General features: G+C 40.8%; 1 protein-coding gene across 1 annotated transcript in view; it reads left to right on the top strand.

Annotated features, from left to right (window-relative positions):
- The first annotated feature begins 955 nt into the window (after nucleotides 1-955).
- The window catches only part of ULK2 (unc-51 like autophagy activating kinase 2), a 91,467-nt gene continuing 67,179 nt past the window's right edge, over nucleotides 956-25,243 (top strand). The window contains exons 1-9 of the mRNA XM_037808290.1: nucleotides 956-1,474; nucleotides 2,584-2,676; nucleotides 3,827-3,868; nucleotides 14,360-14,392; nucleotides 14,687-14,723; nucleotides 18,706-18,879; nucleotides 19,694-19,767; nucleotides 21,330-21,431; nucleotides 22,764-22,822. Of these exons, the coding sequence (XP_037664218.1) occupies nucleotides 1,385-1,474; nucleotides 2,584-2,676; nucleotides 3,827-3,868; nucleotides 14,360-14,392; nucleotides 14,687-14,723; nucleotides 18,706-18,879; nucleotides 19,694-19,767; nucleotides 21,330-21,431; nucleotides 22,764-22,822 (704 nt within the window). The 5' untranslated portion in view covers nucleotides 956-1,384. The remainder of the gene's footprint in view (nucleotides 1,475-2,583; nucleotides 2,677-3,826; nucleotides 3,869-14,359; nucleotides 14,393-14,686; nucleotides 14,724-18,705; nucleotides 18,880-19,693; nucleotides 19,768-21,329; nucleotides 21,432-22,763; nucleotides 22,823-25,243) is intronic.

Genomic DNA, 25,243 nt, shown 5'->3' with positions numbered 1-25,243 from the left:
GTCTAGGGAGGGCAATACGACTGCGTTGCTGAGATACAACCTGACAGCAAATACACTAAAAAAAACTGAACACGCAGTGTGGTATTGGGGCTTGAGTTTTCTATGACGTCTTCATGTGCCTTGTTTATAAAATGATTCAGTAAGGCACATCCTGGAAGGAAAGTTCGCAAATAAGATCCTTGCCACTTGAACAACTTTAATAATCAGGCAGGAAAGAAAGGTCTTTGAAGCCATTCAAGGTGAGCAAGAGGTCAAACTGGTGTGACGGGTGGAGAGCCTCAGTTTGAGAAGCAGTTCTCCTGGGAGCCCTGGAAAATAAATGCAATGCTGAATCTGCGGGATTTCCTGGCAAGAGGGTCTCGAGTTTTCACCAGCTTCTCAGAGTGCTCAAGGGGACCCCCCCCCCCAAAGGTGCATCAAATCCCTTGCACCATCTCTTCAGGGACCCTGGCTTAGGAAACGCAGAAGGGCCAAAGATGACCAGAGTCAGGGACCCTGGGTGAGTAAACGCACAAGGGCCAAAGACGACCGGGGTCAGGCCGCACGGCCTCTGGCGTGGCCTCGCCGGGTCCGTGGAGCCCACACTGCGCACGGGCCACCCCCAGCCTCCCGGTCCCCCCGCGGCCAGAGCTAGAGCCCAGCTGCTCTCCAGCCCGCCCGCCGTACCCTCGAGCCCGGGGCGTGGCCTGCTCTGATCTGCTCCCCGGCCCAGCGCGGAGGCTGCCGAGGGAACCCCGCCGTGGCCACCGAGAATCGCGTCCGCATCCCCGGCCCGCGTGGGTGAGCGAGCCCGCCCGACGGCTGCCGCCCGCGCGCCCCGAAAGCGCGCACTCCTTTCCGTGGCGGAGGGAGCGGGCGCGGCTGCGCGCTGCGGCCTACAAGAGGCGCTGACGGCGCGGAGGGCCGGCAGTTGCGCGGGAGCGGGCGGCGCGCGCGGTGCGGTGGGCGCGCGAGGCAGACGGGCGCGGGCGGCGCGGCCGGCCAGGTCCGAGGGCGGTGGCCGCCTCCTCAGCAGCGCCGCGGGCGGAGAGGGCCGCCGAGCCGGGCATGGGGAGGCCCGGGCGCGCGCGCGGCCCCGGGGGCGCACAGTGACGGCGGCGGCGCCCCGGGCCCGGCAGCGCCGAGGCCGCTTCGCCAGGGAGCCCGCGGCCGGCGGCGGGCCGGGCCATGAAGAGCGGCCGGGGCCGGGCCGGGCCTCGCTGACCCCGGCCCCGCGCGGCGGCGGCCTCCCCCGTTTCCGCCCCGGCCTCTCGGCATGAGCGTGCGCCCGGGCCCGGGGCCGCGGCTGCCCCAGGCCGGCCGCCCGTGGGCGCGCTCGGGGTCCGCGGGCCCGCGGCGCTGATCCCGGCCCGCAGCCCGCCGGCCGCCCGCCCGGGGCCGCGCCATGGAGGTGGTGGGCGACTTCGAGTACAGCAAGAGGGACCTCGTGGGGCACGGGGCCTTCGCCGTGGTCTTCCGGGGGCGGCACCGCCAGGTGAGCGCCTCGCGCGGCCCGGCCGGACCCCCGAGGTGGGGGGGGGGGTGTCCCCAAACTTTGCGGAGCCGCCGGCTCGAGGCCCCTGCCCCCGCGCGCCGCCCGCGGCCTCCATTGTGCGCGCTGTCGGGGTCGCGGGGCTGGTTTGGGTCGCGGGAGGAGGGTTCGGAGGCCGGAGCCGCCCGTCCGCCGCGGGTGTCCTCCCCGCGGGGAGAGCCGCCCCCAGGGCCGTCCAGAAAAGCCCCCTCCCTCGGAGTCACCCCGAGCCCCGAATCCCCGCGCGGCCCCGAGCCCCTCTCCGGGCGCAGCGCGCACCGTGGGTTCCCTGCCCCCGCGCGCGGCTCCCGGGTCTACGCCCGTGGGTGGTGGTCGCCGACCCGGCGGAGAGCGGGCGGGTTTCCCGCTGTCCGGGGCCTCCGCCGGCTCCCCCGCACCCTACGCCCCTTCCCCTCCCGGGGTGCGGTCCCCGGGCCCCCGGGGGACAAAAGGAGTGGCCGCTTCACTTCCAAGCCAAATAAGCACGAAAGCGTGTTAAGCCTCTTGGGTGAGTGTGCGTCTCGCAGACAGGATCACAGGAGGTTTTAGAAATTAAAGGATTTTGGAAAGGGCATATCGGGACTGGAGATAGTCATAAAGGGTTTGGCTGTTCGTCTGTTGCCAAGGAGCATGTTAAAAGTGGGCTGGTTTTGGTGCTTATCAGATAAAATCAATGCTATTTACTTGTCATTTGTTATGAAAATAACTTAAAGCTCGAGGAAAAAAAATTAAACCACGTGATGGTCCTTGGCAGGATGATAACAAATACGGTTTTCAATTAGCCATACCACCTTTTGGGTTAATTTTCCACATTTCCCCATAACTTAAGTGTTTGTAAACTGTTTTCTAGAACACTTCGTGGTCTTCCTGTCTGTTATTTTTAGTGGCAGCGTTGTAGGACATTAATTGGCTTGTGTCACCATAATTTATGAAATAATTTTCCTGCTGTTGGAGATTCAGGTTCTTTCCACTTTTCTCAGTGTTTGTACATTAAGTTGCTAAAAACATCTTTGTGCTTACAGATTTTTCTGTGAAATAACTTCCAGAGAAGTAACACTGTTTTTCCTTTTCAGAAAACTGATTGGGAGGTAGCTATTAAAAGTATTAATAAAAAGAATTTGTCAAAATCACAAATACTGCTTGGGAAGGAAATTAAAATCTTAAAGGTATGTGGTGTTTCATACTAAGTTAAAATTTCTTTTGAATTAAGTGAATGCGTGATGACATTCTTTGCCATTTTGGTGGTTGGACCAAGTTTGAGAATTTTCAGCTGTTGCTCTCATTTTTTGCATGCTCAGTTTTTTTTGAAACACTGAGGGGTCTCAAACTATTTTTAAGAATAGATGTTTATGGCTCTTAGCCAAAGTTTGGAGGGATTCTATGAAAATTAACTTCAGCTTTTCGTGATTTCTTTCCTTCTTTTTTCCTAGTTATTGTTACAGTTTGAGGCCAGGCAGTCCCTCTGACTCATTGTTTACATCTTCTTTTGACCCTTTTCATATTATCATTAATTTTTGGGGGGGAGGTGGGGGTTGGGGGGGGAGAAGAGGTTGGGGTCTTCCTTGTAAATTGAAGAAAGTTATTTTCCTTGGAGGTGACTTTTCTAGTTCATTCCTGATCAGTGTTATCAAGTAGAGATGCTTTGAGAAAAAAAGGCTTTCCTGGTCAGATAAGTTTGGAAAATCCTGTTTACTGAATACTTTCTTGGGGAGTCACAAAGCACTTGGCTCATTCAAGAGAATGAAAATAAAGAAACCAGTTTGAGTATGCTGAACCCAGTGTTTCCCAAATTACTGTAAATACGTAACCTTTATCTAATACTTACCAGCTTTCTTCAAAACCAATATTCTGTGGTAAATTAATATTCTCTTTGGTAAACATTGTTCTTGAGCAAAGAATTATACTTTTTTTTTTTTTTCCAGGCAGATAGTGCACTTTGTAAAAGCACTTTGGAATTTTGTGCCTCTTGCTGTTAGAAATTGTATTTTAAATTTAGAAGACTTAGCAGAAAATCTGGGGCCATAATAACGATAGCATTTATTTAGTAAATGAAAATACTCAGCTTCTTGGGAGTCAAAAAATGATGGTGGTACAAGAAGCTTTTAGGCCCCCACTGAGTTTTGATCAAGCACATTTCTTGTTCTTTAATAGATTGAATTGTTCTTGTCTAGCAATAGAAGTATGTAACATACTAGAAATAGTATATGTATGTGTGTGTTTGTGTCTGTATATGTGAATCAGTTTTACTTGCATGTTACATATATTAAAATTATTAGAATAAATGAAAATATTTTAAATTCCAAATTTCCTTTACAGGAACTTCAGCATGAAAATATTGTAGCACTCTATGATGTTCAGGTACCTTATTTTGGACTTCTTTAAAAGTTTGTATGTCTGATAATAAATAACTTAAAGTAAGTTTCTGTTTTTCATACAATTTTAAGTGAATCTTAATGGAGATAGCAAATGGCCTTAATTCTCATTGAAAAGATATGTAGCGTGAGTATATGTTTATTAATCAAAGAGGAGTCTAAAATAGCGTAGTGCAATAGGCTAAAATAAGTAATGTGCTGAATGAGTAAAATTATTAACAATTGATAATATGCTGATGGGGTATTTATTGTATTCTAGATCAGTTACAGGAGTATCGACACCACCAGATAATCTGTAACAAACCATGCGGATTCATCCCCCAGATATATATGAATATTGAATTTTATTTAGGGGTAGGGAGGCTGGGTTCTCAGGTCATCTTTTAGGGCAGAATTTCTTACTGTCAGAAGTACCCTTGGAAAAATATCCCCTGCGTGGAATGGTTAGGGTGGGGCTGAGCACCAGATGAAGTAGTTGGCTTATCCGTAGGGGCAGTTCTGTTTCTGTAAAGATCCTCCTTTTGGTTTGGGGTGCACGGTTGGCGGGTGCAGTGCTGGCCCTGTGAGGTGCTGTGGGGCCCAGGACCTCGGGGAGCAGCAGAGCCGGGTGCTCTCAGTGCTCCCTCCAGGGCCGAGCTCTGCACATTGTTGTCATGCTTTCTTTCCTTCTTTAGTTTTGCTCAGTGGACAGTTGAATTCCAGCAATGTAAACAGACATGTTATGTGATTCTGTTTACATATTTCTAGCTGAAACATTTTCTGTATAAACTTCATTATTCGAATTCCTTCATTTTGTGAGTTTTTGAGTGGCTTCTATGTGGCAGGCCTTGTTGTAAGTGCTAAGAATAAAGCAGTGAATACAAGTGAAATCCTTGCTCTCGGTGTGTTTAGTTGTAGTGGAGTGAGACAAATGAAGAATTTTATATATAGTTTTTTTTTTCATGTAGTCATTTGAAAGACTACATTATACCCCAAAAGTATTTAACTAATAAATCTATATTTTAACATGTTTAGGTTTTTTCCATTACAGAAAAATGCTGTCAAGAAATGCATACCTTCTGATCATATCTTTGGTTATTTCTTTAAGTTCACTTTCTAGAATTAGAATTATTTGGTCAAAGAGTACACAGAGTTTTAAAGCATTTGATTGTAGACTATGGTTGCTCTCCAGAAAAACTGCAGTTTAACCTCCCATGCATAGAATGTGTGAGTGCTGTGTGGTTTATTTTATTTATCTGTTTAAATAAATGTAACTCATTCCTACACTGGAGAAATTCAAAGCAATGTAGAAAGAGCGAAAAAACTTGAAAGTCAAAACTAAACTCATCTCACAAGCCTTGGTTGAAATGTCCATTCTCCCCTGTGCTGCTTGTGTAGTTTGTCTTAGTCTGTGTGACTAGAGGACACCAAGTGGTACAAGTCAGTGCCTAATACATAAATCATTCAGGAGCATTAACTCTAAAGTTCCCGTTCTTGGAGAGGTACAGAAAACCCTGCCAGTTGTGGAGCAGTCTTACTTTCAGGGTGGAGACTGTAACTGGATGTTTTTCCCATTAGAATGAAAAGTACTTTTCAGGACCAGCTTTGGTTATAGAACGAGATGTCATTAGTGAGAACATGTCCTCCAGAACCTGAACTGTCAAACCTACCAGGAATTCAGGGAGCCAGCGTAGTTTATTTGTGCATTGTGTGCTACTGGAGCTAACATAAAACTAGGCTCGGGAAATACCAGTCAAATGAACGTAGCCTTGAGCATTTGGCTATCGGGTAAGCAGTGTCGATCTCATAGTTTGGATTTGCTTCCTGGATACTAATTGTTCCTCAGGAGGCATAGTTCCTCGGATGCCAGTGCAGCAGTTTTGTCAACTTGAGCATAATTTGCATTGGCCATTGGTTTTGGAGATACTCTAAAATGCGTGTACATATTTCTGTTTGTTACAATCATGTTTTCATTTAGATGACACTTTAAAAAGCCACATTTTCCACTCTAATTACAAAAGTGATATATGCTCATGGTTAAAATCATCAAACATTGTCATCAAAAATGAATAAATTAGAAAGGAAATGACAACTCCCAGAGGTAACCACAGTTTGGTATATTTCTGTTAGAGTTTTCTGAAAACACACACACACACACACACACACACACACACATATTAATCTGTAGTCACATGTGCTTAGTTTTTTAAGCTTTTCATTATGAGACATTTATTAGAATTTTTACAGAAATGCAGTTTGTTTTATTATAATTTAATGTATCTTGGATACTTTTTCATATTAGTATTAAATTGTAGGACTAAATGATTATTTAGTTACTTAAAACCCATAGTAGGCCATTTGGGTTGTCTCTTATTTTTACCTCTGTTTCTGCAGAGAAAGCTGTGTACATATATCTTTGCATATTTGTGTGAGTATTGCTGCAGAATAGATTCCTGGAAGTGGGATTGCTAGGTCAAAGATATTACCAGGTTGTCTCCCAACTAATGACACCAGTGTATTTTGGACAACAGTGACCTGTCCTTTTTTTTTTTTTTTTTTTAACAATCTCATAGAAGGAAAATATCTTAAGTTTTGTTTGTAATTTCTTAAATCATTAGTGCATTGATCATCTTCATGTTCTATTTGCCTTTTGGTGATTCTGCTGTGACTCTCCTCTTGCTGTTCTGAGATGCTTCTGTTGTGTTCATTTTTCGTACTGTTCTCTTGATTAGTATTTCTTGGGCCAGTTAATGAGATTTGCAGGGGTGTAGTGGTGAACAAAACAGAAATAGTCCTTTCCCTTGTGGAGCTTACAGTTTACTGGGAAGTTGACAGGAAACAAATAGTTACTAATTCCAGGTGTACAAAGCGCTGTAAGGGAGAAACAGTACAGGGGTTAGAGTGGGGCAACCCACTTTGTGGGCTTAGGGAAGGCTTTCTGAAAAAATGGTGTTTAAACAGACTTGGTGGGCAAGTGGGAGGAGGCTGGGCTAGGGGTTGGTGGGAGAAGAGCAAGGACGCTTCCCAAGCAGACAGAGCCTTCTGTAAAGCCCCCAAGACCAGACCAGTTGCTGAGTTGAAGGAAGGGAAACGAGGCCAGTGTGACAGGAGCACAAGAGTCGGGGAGAGCACTGCTCGAGATGCTGGAGAGGTTAGCAGGGGCCAGATGAAATCTTTATTCTGGGGGCTCTGCAAAGCCATTGAAGCATTTTTAAAGGAGGAGAGTGATGTGTCTTTTTCAAAAGATGAGTCTCCATGAGCATCCTGAGTGAGGAGCTTACCAGCATGTTCGTCAGTGGTCTGGGTACACAGTCACCTCTTGGTAATGTTGAGTATGGCAAGAAAAAGACGATTCATTCACTAGATGGTGCTGGCAAAACTGAGACAGCTGAGAAAAATAAAGTTGCATCCCTGCCTCTCATTTTCTAAAATAATTTCTAAATGGGTTAAAGGTTTAAATATATAAAATAAACAGTAGCAATTTTAGAATAACATTTAGACAACTATACATAATCCAGGAGATAGGAAGGCATTTAAAATCAAGATGAGAAATTCAGGCCCAGTGCCTCGATCAGGATGGCAGAGAAGCTTCAGGGCTTACTGACCGGATGCAAATCAACTCAGACTCATGGAATAACCTTCCCTTAGTATATCTCAATAATACCAGCTACACCAAAAGTTGCAAAATATTCAGAATACAGAACACTGATCTCAAATAAATTTATAAATTAAAAACTTAAGTACCTGCCTAATCTGAACCTGATTTGCCTACAATTCTTCAAAATGCCTAAATCCTACAAAAAATGTCATCTTCTTCGGCAGTGATCCTCAAAAATGGGTGAAAGGTGGGATAACTGGTGTGGGGCTTTCTAGAAAATAAGTTGAGTTCCTATACTACTCCTTTGCACAAAAACAAATTCCAGAGATCCAAGATATAAATGTGAAAAAGTGAAACCGTAAGGACTAGAAGAAAATATGGGGGAACATTTTTATAACCTTGGTGTTCTGGTTTGCTAATGCTGCCGTTATGCAAAATACCAGAAATGGATTGGCTTTTATAAAGGGGGTTAATTTGGTTACAAAGTTACGGTCTTAAGGCCATAATGTGTCCAAGGTAAGGCATCAACAGTCGGGTACCTTCACTGGAGAAAGGCCACTGGCATCCAGAAAACCTCTGTTAGCTGGGAAGGCAGGTGGCTGGTGTCCGTTTACTCCCAGGTTGCATTTCAAAATGCCGTTCCCCAGAATATTGCCCTTGGGGTGTTTTGTGCTCTGTTAGCTGCAGCTCCTTTTCAAAATGTTACTCAGTTTCTCTGAGGTCCCTCTGTCTGTGAATTCCTTTATACTGCCCCAGTGATTCAGTTAACACCCACCTTGAATGGACAGGGTAACACCTCCATGGAAAGGATCCAATCACACTTTCCTTCGCAGCTGATTGAGTCACATCTCCATGGAAACAGTCAAAGGATTCCAATCCAATCAACACTTACACGTCTGCCTCCACAAGATTGCATCAAAGATAATGGTGTTTTGGGGGACATAATACATCCAAACTGGCACATTGGGATGGAGAAATCTTTGTATGATATGAAACCTCTAAAGGTCATTAAAGAACAAATGAATAAATTTGACTATAAAAGAACTTCTGTATACAAAAAGAGGTTAAAATAAGAAACCTTCCCCTGCCAAATAAACAAATTGGAAAAAGTATTTCAATACATATGACAAAGTATTGTCAACTCTCATTGTGTCTCCACCTCCTACAGTCCAAGTACCCAAACACTGCTAATTCTGTCTCCTAATATCTCGCCAGTCTGTCACATCTCCCATTGCCGCTGATGCCGCATCATCTCTCACCCAGTGGATGCAGCAGCCTCCCGAGTGGCTGCCCCAGGTCCACTTGTGCACTTCTCCGTGATCGCCATTCCAGTTAGTTCCTAATGGAGATTATTCCTTTCTCTCGCCTAATGGCTGCCTGATACTCAGATATATGTACTTTGTTCCTGGTGAAAAAGTCCCTGGAATGCTAAATTAATCAGAAGATGGCCCAGTGAGAACCAGGGCTGGGGCTGGGGCTGGGGCTGGGGCCTGGAGAGCTGATGCTTAATGGGTACAGAGTTTTCCTTTGGGAGGATGGAAAAGTTTGGTAAAGGATGGTGCTGATGCTTGCACAGCGTTGCAAGTGTAGTTAGCACCATGGAATGGTGTGCACTGTACTTGAAAATGGTTAGAATGGGAGATGTTGTATATCTGTTACCACAATAAAAGTTTTTTAAACAAATTTCCCAATGATTATAGAGAAAGAGCAAGCAAAAGTGGATAGTTTCCCCATGAAGAAAATTGTTTTTTTTGTTATAAAAATATATGCTTGTTGAAAGAGTCAAAAATCACCTTAGTCTTGCCGTCTGAGAGAAGCTCCATTAACATGTTAATGATCATGCTTCTGTGCACCTATTTAGAAACACACACATGCACAAAGGAAGTGTGCCTTTTTTTTTTTAATCATGGGCTTTTTATAAAAGTGTAGTCCAATTCCACTTATTTGCTTACCTTCACCTTTCCCAAGTAGGCAGTGCCTACGTCTGGTTTGAATCCTTCCATTCCTTTCTCCTGCTCACATAATTATAAATTAAACATACATACACTCAAACACATACACAAGTACACCCATGTTTTGTTTTGGAAAAATGGGATATAAATACATGTCTGAATATTATTGCTTTTCTTACTCAGTAATGTACTGTGGAAATCCCTTCAAATCAACTGGATATAGTAACTCTTTCTTTCTAATAACTGTAATTTTCCATAGTGTGGAAGTATCTCTGTTTATTCAGCAGTTCCTTTATGAAGGAACATTGCCGTTTCCAGTTTTGCCCATTTTAAGCAATGGTAAAATAATGATTCTGTACCATGTCCTAATTCTCATGCTTTTATAATAAGCTGTGGAGTAACTGCCGAGATTCTGCATTGCTTAGTAAAAGGGCATCTGTGTGTTTAATGGTAACAGATATTCTTCTTCATTCAAGTATTTTTCAACTACCTGCTATACACAAGACAACATTTTAGGCACTGATGAGAGCAAGTAAGCAGAAAGTGAACAGATAAACATGCCCTACCGTCTTATGTTCTAAAGAGGAAGGGTCAGAAGACAAACAACATAAGTAAGTGTATGTGGTATGTTAGAGGGTGATAAGTGCTTTGGGGAAAAGTAGGGAAGAGGTATAGGGCGTTTGACTTGGGGTGGCTAAGGAGGGCTTCGTTGAGAATGTGGTGCTTGAGTAAAGACTGAATATCTCAGACATGCCTGTGTGTACCACAGAGATACAGAGATGGAGATGTCTCTGTGCACAGCGTGTCTGGATGAAGGTGGTCCTGGGCCAAAGGGAAAGAGGGACAATGGTGCAGGAGGAGGGGGTGTTTCAGAACAGCAAGGAGGCCCGTGAGGATGCAGCAGAAGCAGCAATGTACAAAGCGGTGGAGGATGGAGTTTTGAGGATCACTGCACAAGAAGAGGACATTTTTTATAGGACTGTTAAAAACAGGATTTAGGCAATTTGAAGAATTACAGGCAAATCAGACTCAGATTGGGCAGGTATTCAGTTTTCAATTTATAAATTTATTTGGGATCAGTGTTCTGTATTCTGAATATCTTGCAGCTTTTGGTGTGGTTGGTATTATTGACACGTACTAAGGGAAAGGTTTTTCCGTGAGCCTGTGCTGATTTGCGTCTGGTTGGCAGCTAGAACTGGCTTGCATGCATTGCACTTTGCATCTGTTTTTTAGGGCATGATCTGAGAGGAAGAGCCCTGGATGGCAATAAGGAAACCCGAGACTGTTCTCATATATAACTAGGTGTAAAGGACCTTGGGACCTTGTTAGCCTCTCCCCCAGTGAAGTGAGGCCAGTTCCTACCTGCTTATTCCTAGGATGTGATGAGGATAAACCCCAAGGAAACAAGCCTGAGGAGGGCAGGAACGGTGTGTGTTTGCGCTTTCCTGTGAGCTGACCCACGGGAGTTGCCTGAAGGATCGAGAATGAACTAAGAAATGTAGCAGAGAAACGATAAGATCTGGGTCTTTGGACCTGGGACATGGTCTTTGGCTCTTTTCTTTTCTGTTTCTTGGTTTCCTACTGCTGGATTCCCCATTTCTGCTTCTAGGCTCCTGAGTTCTGCTTGGTGTGGTCATTTAATGACTAGACATCCCTTTTCCTCTGCACTGTAGTGTCACTTTTGCCATAAATTAGTGACCACATGTGTGGGCTTATTTCTGGACTCTCTCTGTTGCCTAGCCAGTACCACACTTCCTTAATTGCTGTAGTTTTATGTATGTCTTGTTAGCTACTAGGTAAATCCTCCAATTTTATTTTTGTTCTTCTAGATTGTATTTGATTGTTATTAGCCTTTTGAATTTCCACATAAATTTTAAAGTCAGCTTGTCAGTTTCCACGCATACACAAAACCTCCTGGGATTTTGGTTGGAATCACATTGAGAATTTCTTGGGGGGAATGTTTAAAATTACAGTTAAATTTCTTTAATAGATATGGAACTTACCAAATTTTCTATTTAATTTTAGTTTTAGTAAGTTTGTGTTTTTCTAGAAATTTGTCCATTTTATCTAAATTTGCACATTTTGGCACACAGTTTATAATAATTCTTTTTAAGAATTTGTTTTTTTATTTTAGTTAATGGCGTTTGAGTAGGCAACTGACATAACTTAATTTTGTCTTTAATTTTGTTGATGGAAGTGGTGGGGAGGAGATGAGGATTTCTTGATAGTGGGAAAGGAGAGTAGAACATCTGTGCAGCTGTGGAAAACCTTGGACTGGTGCGCAGGTTCGTGTGCCTTATTTTTCAGCTTTTCTGAGCCTACGAGTATCTCTTTTCCAAGTTGTTTCCCAGGGCTGCAGTGCCATTTGATTTTTGGTTTGTCTGCAGGTAACTTGATTGATTATGTTAGAAAATGAACACTTTTTCTTTCTCCTTTTGTTGGCTTTCTTGGTTCTTGCAATTACTAATGCTCTAGATTACTTTAATGCTTCATTTTAAAAATTTTGCACTGTTTGATGAAGGGGGCCTGAAAGAAGGAGGGTGTTTCAGAGAGAGGATTGATTGAAAGTGTGGAGATTTTCATTGCTTCAAAGATGGGCGAAGGAAGGTTTTACATGAGAAGTCAAGGATGCCAAAAATATTTCTATCTTATTATTTACTGAATAAGTGAATGAAAGAATGGAGAAAACTACTTATGTATACCCCCTAATTGGGAATATTAAAAAGGGAATTTGACCTCTTCATATAGTGTGAGCAGAAGTTTATGGGTGTTTAGCTTCCCCTTAAGAAATCCTAGCTAGCTCTCTTTTCTCTTTCATAGTTAGGGTGTAGTAGTAGTATGTGATTAAGCCACACGATTTGAGGTGATGTTTGATGTTTTTGTATTTTATACTTGAAGAAAATACTGTTGGGAGTTGTTAATGTTTAGTGTTTTCCAGTATTTTTAGGGATGAGAATATTTCAGTCTGAACAGGTTTTGTGATTAAAACCATCCAGTTCATTCATTATAATATGTAAACCCATAGACATAAAATGTAGAACATAGATTACCAGAATACAGAATGAGGCTAAAGAATAAGGAGGAGTTGTTTGGTATGTGCAGAGTGTTTAACTAGGGTGAACTTAGACATTTGGAAGTGGATAGAGGTGATGGTAGCACATTTTTGTGAGAATAATTAACAGTACTGAATGGTGTGTGAGTGTGGTGGAAAGGAGAAGTTTAGAGTCATGTCTGTCACCAGAGGGAAAGCTGGAGGTTAAAACATGGGAATGTATAACACAGTGAATCTTGTGGTGGACAAGTCTGTGATTAACTTTACAAATATAAAATATGTAAAAAAATTCTTTCATGAACTAGAACAAATGTATGACACTATTACAAGGGATTAATAATTGAATGGCATGTGGGGAGAAATGTATCTATTACAAACTATGGACTAGGGTTAACAGTAATATTTTAATATTCTTTCATCAACAGTAGCAAGTGTATCCCATCAATACTATGGGACAATGATGGGGGGGAGAATAGAGGGTAGAAAGGGGTATGGGAGGATTTGGGTTTTATTTTTTATTTTTATTTCTTTTCTGGAGTAATGAAAATGTTCTAAAATTGACCATGGGGATGTATGCACAACTGTGTGATGATACTGTGAGCCAGTGATTGTATACTTCCAATGGTTTGTATGGTGTGTGAACATAATCTCAATAAAATTGCAAGAAACTCACAACTATCCAGCTCATAATAGAGATGATTTTAACTCTTAGAATAGGATTTTATTTTTATTTCTGGTCTTCTTGAGAATGAGTGGAGTCATCCTAAATCACTCAGCTTCTTGCAGGAAGTAATTGAACGTTCCTGTCTTGGATTGAGGCAGCCTCGGTCCTTGATGAATGTGGTGAAGCAACTTGGTGGCGTTCCCTGGTCTTGCTCTTCTTTGCACAGAAGTGCTCTGGACTAGCTGCTGGGGAAGACCAGTTTTTAGTTCCAATCTGTCGTGAGCTGGTAGTTTTATAAAATACAATAAAAACAAATTGTTAAAAAATGAAATAGAGAGGACATACAAACAGAAGTCTGAAGTTTTTATTACTTCAACAAACGTGTTAATTCAAACTGCCCTAAGCTTTTAACAGCCCTCTCTTAACTTCTGGGTCACCTCACTTGGCCCTGTAGCACGTGCTGGCTCTCGGTGGCCCTTCTCCTGACCTGCCCCCATACTGCCCTTTGCCCTTTTGTCTTCTCACACCGCACCTGAGCCTTGAGCTGAGGGCCTTGCTGAAGCCAGGTGCTACTGGAAACAGCTGTCTTGATTCACGTTTGAGCACTGGCTCAAGTTTAAGCCATAGGGAAGCACGATTTAAAATGTAATTAACATTATGAAAATTGCCATCGAAAAATCAGTCTTTGAGTTTCTTACAAGCAGCAGACCTGGAGCTGTATGAACATGAGAAACTGTGTAAAATTCCTCACATCAATTCCTTAGAATCAGTGTGTTGCCAAGATGTGATGAAACATCTTTCCTTTGGCAACAATTGCCTGTTAAAGTGATTGCCCAAAATAAATAAACGTGAAAACCAGAAAAACAAAAATACTGAGCATCTCTCGAGTCGTGTGATCCGGAAATTGGTGCATTTAGCACGCTGGGAGGATTAGTCATTTTGCTGCCCTAAGTCATAAGCCTTTCAAAGTAGAAGAGCTTTCCTGAGGACGAGGGAAGGCTTTCCTTTTCCCACGAGTGATGCAGTCACCGTGTTTTTGTCTCAGATGTTTTAGGTCATTGTAACAGAAAGGTGAATCTTCTAGTTCCATAGACAGAATTGAACTTCTTGATGATGACATACATGTTGCCCAAACTCAATTTGGTTTTAAGTATAGTATTTTTATTAATTCTCATTATTTTCAAAATTTGCATTTAATTTTTTTCTCTAAATGATATTTGTTTACTTTTTAGGAATTACCCAACTCTGTCTTTCTGGTGATGGAGGTAGGTAGTGTACAAGCTTCTGTTTAATTTATTTCAAATTCCTTTTGATTAACATGCATTTTAAAATTGATGGTAGGTTATTATTTGAAATTTTCAATTATTAAAATAAATTCAGTGATTTAGAGTCTATTTTAAGGAATATTAAATTTTAAATTTTGCTTCTGTAATTCTTACAGTTTTTATTTTGGATGAGATATATAAAATGATTTTTTGATTAAAATTAACTGAAAATGGATTGAATTAATCTTGAATCAGCGTACTTATTTTAACTACCTTTTCTTTTACATGTGTCAGTATTGCAATGGTGGAGACCTGGCAGATTATTTGCAAGGTAATTTTTGTGTGTGTGTCAGTGTTCAGTAAAGACAGTAACATAGTCTGCTGAATCCTGAGTTACTTGTGACAGAGTGCTGCTTCCCTATTTCCTGTGCTTGTATAGATGCATTCAATAAATGTTTGTTATTTGTTCACGCTGTGGCCGCTTTGCTGACTAGCTGTTGTTTATTATGGTTTTGTTCCTAAGCTTCAGTTGTATATATAAATACTTATCCCCTCCTGGGAGAGAAGACACCAGACGGAATTTCTGTCTTCAGAAGACTCCTGGGTTACCTCCATCGAACTTCTAGTCTCTCACTCTTTTTTTTTCCCTATCAACATGAAAAAATCTTAATGGGAGAATATATCCAATACTGTGTTTGTTAATGTGAAAGTTTCTTGTAAATTTCAAGGAAAAAAGGCTTAAGGAATTAAGGGTAACAGTGAAATTATTTCTTGGTACTGAAGTACCCAAAATGCATACGTGGAGAATAGAAGCATTCAGATCAAATTTACTTTCTTCCAAAGTATTTTTTCAACAAGGTAGTGAGGCCGTTGGCTACTTGTTCACCCCTTAAAGATGCAAGGGAAATATGCAAAAAGATTGCTGAAATTAATGCACTATGAATAAATCATGCCAATTGATGGTAAAATTGCTAAGATCTCAGTAGATACATGCACAAAGGGTGAGGATCATTTACAAAAGAGATACAACATATTAAAAAGGTTTGGTTTCACCTAGTAATCGGGGTACAATTAAAAATGAGATACTTAGAAATTATTAAAATATTCAGTATTGCAGATATTTAAAAGCTGTATCATATAAAGAACACTGGTATGCATCCACCAAAAAAAGGCAGACATAAATATAGTTGGAGCTCCCTATGAGCCCCTTTGCAGTCCATTCCTGCCCCCCCCCCTTTAGAGACAACCATTATCCTAAACTTGTTAAAAAGTAATTAAATGTCATATAATACTAGGATGCAGTGGCGGGAGGGAGATGGGTATTTTAATGCCCATGCTCCATTTTGAGCAATCTGTTCTAAACTAGTACTCCCAAATATAGACGGACATTAAGGTACCAAGATGTTGATGCAAGTGTGCTTGGTATTAATGGCAGGGTAGGCTGGCATGGGAATGGTTTACTAAAATGGTAGAACAGAATGTAACCATTAGACATTTTAAAAATTTAAGTAGAGTACGTTGGGAAAATAGTTGTCATAATATTAAGGGGAAAAGTGTGATGCAAAATTGAAGATGTAACTGGTTTTCACTTATATTTAAAAATGTATGTTAGAAGGAAATATCTGGAACTAACCATTTTAAATATTTTGGTATGGGTATTAGGAGTTATTTTTAAAAATCTTCTTTATATTCTGTATTTTCTAAATGTTCTATATTAGGCAGGTATAATGAAGAAAAGTAATTTATAATACAATAAAGTGCCCCCTTCTTATGTCCGAATACTTAAGGGGAGTTGGGGAACGAGAAAGGAAGGTCCCCCCGTCATCGGGTCTGTCTGCTTTCCCGCATCCCGCTTCTGCCTTCTCGATACCTTCTCGAGACCCCTCGCCATCTCTGAATCTCAGTTCCTTGCGGTTCTTGGTGTTCCAGCGGAAGCACCTTTCCCCTGGGGTCAGATCACGCGGTATCTGCTCGGTTTAAAGCCCTGGTTAGCACGGCAGCTCCCTCCATTCACAGAAGTGCTAGTCCGTAAGGGAGATTCTGAAAAGAAAATTTGGTCCTCAAGGAATTGTCTGGAGCTGTGCCGTCCTGTACGGTGGCCCTAACCACACGTGGCTGTTGGCCCAAATTGAGATGCGTTACAAGTGTGAAACGGACACTGGATTCGGAGCACGTCCTGGGGAGAAAAGGATGATAATATCTCTTAAGATTACAGATGGGGTATTTTGGAAATACTGGGTTATGTAAAATGTTGTGAAAGTTAATTTCACCTGATTCTTTTTAATGCTTAAAGTGTGGCTACTAACAGATCTCAAGTTTCAGATATGGCTCACGTACTTGGAGAGCACTGATCTAGAGGTCTGATAAATAAATGCCTTTCATGTTTCCAAAAGATAGGAAAAAAGTGTTATTGCAAGTTTAAAGTAAAGCAGATTCTACATTAGTAAGTTGTACTTTAATTCTGTGTCCGTGGCAGCCAGCTCTGAGCTTACTCTCAGTGTTAACTTGCTCAAGAATGCATTCATTCCACAGAGTTTTGTTTAGTTTTTTTTTTTTTTCCCCCATTCCAGAGAGTTTTGCTGTCAGCAGTGCCTTCAAAAGTCTTAAGTTCTTAACATGGGAGGGCCATTTTCTGGGACTGTGTTGAGGTGTACATACCACACTATACTTGATATGCATGGAGATATGTGAATTTCCATCCTGTTTTGTGCCCAGAAACAGCTTAAATGAGACACTGTTTTTTCCCTCTTGATCACAGTGTTAGAATTAAGACTCTGAATCAAAGAAATTTTAAATATGTTCAATAGTATGTCGTAGGGCAACAAAACAGGTTATAAGCAGCTATAATCATTTTAAAGTAGCAAAACTGTTCTAAGTCCTAGAATAAAAATGTAAATGAATGAAATGGAAAAAAAATACAATTTTATTGTTGTAATGTAATTTAAAACATTCCAGAAATAAAGATCTGGTTGTTGAGTTGACCCACCCACTAATATGAAATAGTTGATTTATTATTATGAGCAAGAAAGTAAATCTGGAAGCATATATTCCAAGTTTTAACAGAGTATATCTCCAAGGGATGGGGATTATGGAAGATTTCACTTTTTCTATAATATATTTCAGTGTATTTTGAATTTTTTTTTTTACATTGAGCATGAGGAAATAAAATTCAAAGATTCCAAAAAAAGAGAGGATAAGTTAAGAACAGTCCTTAAAGAAAAAAGTTACTTGATAATTTTTAAACTATGGGGATAAATTTTATTTGAAGATTTAAGGATATAAAATGTCATGTAACATGTCTTTAAAATGATTTTAAAACCATAATATTTAATCTTTTCCATGGGTTGATGTTATTTTTATCTTAATTGCATAGAGAAAGGTTGTATAGAGCATATTCTGAGAGTTTTTTGGGTAGAAGTATGTTCACCAAGGATTTAGATAAGTTCTTGAATATTAAATACCTAGTATAGATTCAAGGGATTATACTTGTGACTTTTAGATTAATTATAATAAAAAGTTTATATTTGCATATTTACCGTATCTGTGTACTTGTGTGCCAGGGCTCTTTCTAAGTTCTTCGTCATAAATGTGTTATCTGGTCTAACCGTCACAACAACCCGTGTGACTGGCCCATCATGCAGTTTTGCAGATGTCGAGATGGGCACAGACAGCCGCTTTCCAGGGCCCCTCCAAGTGCTGCAAGGGCAGCTGCTCACCCTTACATCCCAGCACCCATAAAAAGAGCACATTCTGTACTGAGTAATGTTTGCCTTCAGACAGTTCATACGACCCTTTGTGATAATAAAAATGGGCGAAAACATTCATTCTTAAAGACCTCGGTGGTCAGGAAGGGTAATGAGGGAGCTTGGGGATGGGAGAACCCAGAGGCGCGGGCCCTCACCTGTGACCCCCACCTCCAGGCAGACGGCTGCTGCACCCCAGTCTCTCTGGTCAAGGATCTGATGTGTCTTGAATTTGTGCTCACATACTGTAATTAAACACCAGCGTTTATCCAGTTACTTGACTCATAGGAAGGGGAGCGGCTTTTGGCTTGTAAAGGAGACTCACATTGTTAGGTGTTCAGAGTAATGTGAAAACGGGGAAGGGAAAACAAAAGATGAAAACACGTCAGTTGTTATAACAGTGAGAATTTTGAGAAACCTGATCCTTCTTCAGAGATTTAAATCATTATGGTAAAAAAATGAGTAAATGTGAATCCCAGTTCCTTACTCCCTCCGTTCTATCCTTAACAACTCAGTTTGGTGCGGGGAGCCTGCAGGTGGTCTCTGATCTTGTGGATTCCTTCCCCCCAGCTAAGGGGACTCTGAGTGAAGATACCATCAGAGTGTTTCTGCATCAGATCGCCGCCGCCATGAGGATCCTGCACAGCAAAGGGATCATCCACAGGGACCTCAAACCTCAGAACATCTTGCTGTCTTACGCCAGTCGCAGGAAGCCCAGCGTCAGTGGTATCCGCATCAAAATAGGTAAATGCCTCGTTTTATGCCAGGCATGCTTTTGAAACTCGGTATTCTTAGATAATTTTAGTCCAGCTTTGTTAGAAAGATGGACTCTACTGATGCAATTTTGAAATTTTTTCTGGAGTTTGGTCGAGTTTTTGGCAGCATACACGAAGTCTCAGACTGGGCCAAAGGGCCCCTGCAGGAAGCTCCGTGTGTGCAGCTCAGCAGCAGCTCCCGCTGCTCTTCCCGAGAGAGAAGCTGATGCGTCCGGGTTGCTGGCAGCCGGTTACAACCCTGGTTCTGTGTGTATAGCTCGTGGGATTTTAGCATCAGGAGGCATCTAAGACATCATCTAGTTCAGCCTTATTTGACAGTTTTTTTAGTGCTCTTGTATCTCAAAGTTATTTGAAGCAGTTAGTAATGCTAAAAATTTTAAGCTTTTCTATTAGTTGGAAAAATAATTTATTTCATTGGTATTTTAAAGTATTTCTGATATTATATTTCTTCTGAAGAAAGAAAAAAAGTTCAAATTCTTTACATGGTGTTGATATTTAATGCAAGTTATGTTGATGAATCATTTATTATAATTAGCATTTTCTCTTTGCAGAGCGGTTACCAAAAAAAAGAAACTGGCAACAGTGAGATGTACGGTTGATGATTACTAGAATTTCTTAGCTTGTTGAAGCCGAGGGAGCTACTTTTCTCTCTGGTGTGCATCTTACTCAATAAGCTGTTTATTTTTTGCACCTATTTTGTGCACTCTAGTGTCCTGAAGAATCGTATGGTTAAGTGTGGACAAAGGTATCACTTGTTTTTCTACTTTTTATCTTGTTAATAGCGGATTTTGGTTTTGCTCGTTACCTGCATAGTAACATGATGGCTGCGACGCTGTGTGGCTCCCCGATGTACATGGTGAGTGGGTGTTGGCGCCTGGTGATTCTGTGTTGTTGTGTTAGTGATGTTAGCCGTCTTATCGATGCTGCTGTAATACACAGGTATCGTCTGCTTTGGCTTAGCGGACTGTAAAAGTAAGTTATTTTTGCCCCCTGATTTTTATTTTTTAATGTGATTTGTTGTTATGGTAGAAATCCCTTATTAGATTAAATTAGATTAAATTGGTCGTGGTATACTTGATGTGTAATATTCAGAATACTTTGCCTTTTGGGGCACCTTTTTAGCTACAGGGCATCTTTCTCTTTTGCTTGTTGTTTCCCTTGACAAGAGCCCTGGATTGTAGAAGTTTTTCCATTGGTGCCTCACTTAATGCTGAGAAATCTTAGCTTTCCTCTTTATCCTTTCATATAGACATTAATCATGTCTGGTAGGGCTCAGCTATAAAATTTCTAAACTAATGTGAAGTGTTAAGTCTGGAAATCCCTTAATTCTGGGGAATGAGAATTCTTCCAAATAAATAAGTGTACCTATTTCAGTTCTAAGTTTAAAATGGATTTTATGTTCAATTGGAATTCTTATAATCTGAAATCAGTTAACTGTGAGATCAGGGAAACTAGTATTCAGAATTCAAATTTGTTTACATCAGACTTACCTTCTTAATCATAATTTTATTGCTTATATTTAGTATATTTTATATTTTGATATAACTTAAGAAATTATTCTCTGCTTCCTGAATATGAAATTAGTTGACCCTTGAGGATAGAATGTTTGAGCTGATTATTAAAGGAAGTTGCTCAGTAAGTAGTTTACTAGGGACAGTAGCTAAAGATGTTATACCTGACCAATATAATGTAACTACCTTGAATATTTGATGTTTGTCCTGATTAATGGTATATTTAAAAAGTAGCATCTGATGAAAGGGGAATTATCTGTTACAAAGCAGCCTTTGTTTTTTAAGACAATTTTTAATGTATTTTGCATCATAGTTTTTAATATTATAAAAGCTCTCAAATTATCAAAAAGGTTTAGGGAATAAAATGGCCAACATTCGTATTTTAAGTTTGCATTTTGCCATTATTTGCCTCTATCTTTTTAAAAGAAAGAAGCAAAATAGTTCAGAGACAGGGTTGAAGACCCTTCTGTCCTTCTCCCTGGTCCCATTTCCCACGCTCGCACATGATCTCATTCCTCGAAAGTAACCTTTATCCTGTCACTGGTGTGTGTTTTACTTTCCTTTGTTTTACTAATACTCTTACTGTAGTTTATGTCCGTAACAACATGTAGAAATGTTGGTTTAAAATTTTTACGTGTCTGGTGTACATATCTTTCTACAACTTGCCTATTTTCATGCAACATTGTTTTTGAGATTTATCAATAAATCTTAATATAATGTAGTTCTAGTTCTTTGCAGTATCATTTGATTAGAGAAAAAGCACAATGTGTATTTTTTTTCCCACAATGTGTTTTTTAGTTTCCATTTTAGTGGTTTAGTTAGGAGTGTGACCTTTACCAGTTAATTAATATATGCTGTTCATTATGTAAACCACATAACGCATGTCTCTTGGATTTTTCTATCCCAGGCTCCCGAAGTTATAATGTCTCAGCATTACGATGCCAAGGCAGACTTGTGGAGCATAGGGACAGTGATCTACCAGTGCCTGGTTGGAAAACCACCTTTTCAGGTAGCCTGCCTTTTTCCTGTGTACTCAGTTTTGGGTTCTTCTCATTCTGCAGTTGCTTCTGACTTATAAAAAGGGAATATTTTGAAAGCATCCCCCATTTGGTTCCTTGGTGAATTACTTTGATTTCATTACGGGCAAAAGCTGCTCTAGTGAGCCAGAACAACTTTTGCTTTTCTTTTCTTATGTGGGCTTGGCATGAAGCCTACTGTGTGTTTTCCAGGCTCCTGGGAGCCAGCCAGGGCCAGGGCATGGTGGGGACTGGCTGTTCAGCAGGCGTTGAGCGGTGACATCAGCGCTTCCTGCTTAGCCTGGTTTTGGGGTCCTGGAATCCAAGCGTGGGTCAGAGCTGGTCTGGGGGGACCACTGGAAACTGCACCTCCAGCTCTCCGTCCCTGAGCACTGCTGAGCTAGGGGTTGTTAATTGCTTAGGCTTTATGGGAAGTTATTTGGGGTCTTGCTTCCACTTCTCTTCTACCCTGATGTCCTGTCCAGAAGTGTCCTCTGTACATAAGTGAATGTCTGTGTTCTCAGGAACACACATGGCAGTGCTAAGTGGTCAAGGAGCATGATACATCATTTTGTTCTCAGATATTTAGAAACTAGGTATAACAAATGTGCAAAAAGTTAAAAGGTGGTAAATCTGGGTATCTGGATAGGGGATATATTGGAGTTCCTTGTATTTTTTAAAAATTATTTTTGCAACTGTCCTATGTTTGAAATTTTGTTTCAGAATAAAAAGTTTTTTAAAAATGGCCTTCTGGAATATAATCATGATGATTTCTCTTTAATTCATATTGCCCATGTTATAATTTCTTAAGTTTCAAAGAGCTCTTTTGAATCCAAAATCTAAAACAAAGTGAAGTTATTTGCCCCTGAAGTTAATGTAAAAATCATTGCATTCTGCAGTCTGGTTTGTGTGCTGGCAGCTTCACGCCTCAGCAGCTCTCACTGTGAGGTCCTGCTGTGGCTGCGGGAGACTGGAAGGTCCTCTTCCATGGTTTCACACAATAAAAGTGCACCTAATCAGCTTGGCCTCCAGAATAGCCGTTTTCCTCATTTTTCCCAAGTTTGAGGCTTCTCTGAGTTTCTGACCTCAGAAAAGGTACATTATGTCCAGATAAACAGAATTTGTGCTATTTTGAGGTTTTGAAAGTTCTGAAGCCCCACTGTGGCTCCCTAGCAATCCATGGCTTTCAGACTCAGGCTCAGGCTCAGGTTCTATAGTGAGGATATATGAGTACTGAGCATATGGTTTGGAATTTTTGCCCCTGTTGCTTAGGAATTTAAATTTCTTTTTCTTTTTTCTTTTTTTTTTTTTAAAAAAAAAAACAGGCCAATAGTCCTCAAGACCTAAGGATGTTTTATGAGAAAAACAGGAGCTTAATGCCTAGGTATGTATTTTGATTGCATCAGGTTTTACTCTTTGTTAATACAAAATTATTTACTTGAACTTTGTGTTTTATATATTAATTTTGTTGAATATTTTTTCAGTTGACATTTGTTATAACAGGAAGTGAGAAAGTTACCAGAGCTTTGTGGCACCCACGAAGTGCTCTGCTATTTTTGTTCTTTATTAAAATATAAAGTTATTTTTTCCTGTAAAAGAATAAAACTACAGAGTTACATGTGTCCTTGTGGGGAGGGAGGTGCAAACAACAGATGTGCGTAACATTGAAAGTAAAATCCCTGCTAGGGTTTTCCCGACTCCCAGGGATAACAAGAGTTCACCAAGTGTCTTTCCAGATCTTTTTTGTGCAAGTGCTTAATACAGGCTGGAATGCCTGGTTATGTATATGTTTGCACACATGCATGTACTTGAATACAGTTTCCATCAGACTTAGCGAACCGTCCTGCAACATCTTTTTACTCTGCAGTGTTTCATGGAAGTGTTCAGCGTCTGTGTGGACAGAACTACTCATTCTTTTTTTTTTTTTTTTTGTTAATTCAGTTTTATTGAGATATAGTCACATACCATACAGTCATCCATGGTATACAGTCAGCTGTTCACAGTCCCGTCTTACAGTTGTGCATTCATCACCCCAATCTATTTTTGAACATTTTCCTTATGCTAGAAAGAATCAGAATCAGAATAAAAAATAAAAATAAAAAAAGAACACCCAAATCACCCCCCGCATCCCACCCTATTTTTCATTTAGGTTTTGTCCCCATTTATCTACTCATCCATCCATACACTGGATAAAGAGAGTATGATCCACAGTGTTTTCACAATCACACTGTCACCCTTGTAAGCTACATTGTTATACAGTCGTCTTCAAGAGTCAAGGCTACTGGGTTGGAGTTTGGTAGTTTCAGGTATTTCCTTCTAGCTATTCCAATATATTAAAACCTAAAAAGTGTTATCTATATGGTGCATAAGAATGTCCACCAGAGTGACCTCTCAACCCCTTTTGAAATCTCTCAGCCACTGAAGCTTTATTTGGTTCATTTCGCATCCCCCTTCTGGTCAAGAAGATGTTCTCAATCCCATGATGCCGGGTCCAGATTCATCCCCGGGAGTCATATCCTGCGTTGCCAGGGAGATTTACACCCCTGGGAGTCAGGTCCCACGTAGTGGGGCAGGGCAACGAGATCACTTGCCAAGTTGGCTTAGCTAGAGAGAGGGGGGATCACATCTGAGCAACAAAGAGGTACTCAGGGGGAGACTCTTAGGCACAATTATAAGCAGGTTTAGCCTCTCTTTGCAGCAACAAGCTTCATAGGGGCCAGCCCCAAGACAGAGGGCTCAGCACGTCAAGCCATCAGTCCCCAATGTTTGTGAGAACATCAGCAACAATCCAGGTGAGGAAGTCCAACACCTCTGCATTCTTCCCCAGCTCTTCAGGGAGGCCCCGAATATATATTTTTATTCTCCTCCCAAATTATTTTAGGATGTGTTGCTATTTCATTCTAATCTATACAGACCTACCATAGCTCACTTCCTAGTCAAAGTTCCATGTAATTGAGAACTACTCATTCTTTTGAATGGCTACACAGATGGAGTCCCATAGTCAGTTGTGCCATATTTTATTTACCCAGATCCCTGTTGCTTTCGTTTTTTGATTATTATAAACAGACTTTAACAAAACCTGTGTGTGTATGTGTGAGTGTATATATATACTTTTGTGTACTTGTACTTTTCTTTAGAATAGATTTGTAGAAATGGAATTGTTGGACCAAAAGGTGTCCTCTTCATATGGATTATACCAATTTACACATCTTAGAAGTATATGAGAAAGCACCTTTCTGCACAGTTTTGCAAACAAAATGTTATCACACATGAAAATCTTTGTCTCACAAACGGAGGAGGACAAATTAGCTATCATTGTAATTTGCGTTATTCTCACTGGCATCTATATTTATGCATGTTGTTATCATCATTGAAGATCTTTGTTTCTTCATATTGAGATTGCTGTTTTTATAAAATGTTTAATACCCCTTTGTATTTTTCACTCCGTGAATTGTATATTCCTTTTATTTACTCGTTTTTCCAGTGCTTTGTTTGTCTTTTCCTTTTAAGAGGCTGTATGATTTCTCACTTGTGTTTATTTAAGCCCTCTCCTTTTCCAGACAGATTTGACGTGCCTATTTATTTATTTATTTATTTATTTATTATTTTTAACTTTTTATTATGCAGTACTTTGAAACTTACAGGACAGTTACAGAAATAATATAGGCCTCACACAGAGAACTCCAGCATACCACTATCCCTCCAGATACCCAGATCCACCAGTTTTAACATTTTTGCCATGTATGTTGTGTCTGTCTATCCATCTGTCTCATTATTTTCTCAGTCCATTTTCTGAGCACTTGAG

The sequence above is a fragment of the Choloepus didactylus genome, chromosome 18, assembly GCF_015220235.1.
Source record: "Choloepus didactylus isolate mChoDid1 chromosome 18, mChoDid1.pri, whole genome shotgun sequence".
Taxonomy (NCBI): Eukaryota; Metazoa; Chordata; class Mammalia; order Pilosa; family Megalonychidae; genus Choloepus; species Choloepus didactylus.
The sequence above is the reverse complement of the archived record's forward strand: the minus strand, read 5'-3'. Positions and strand labels throughout refer to the sequence as shown.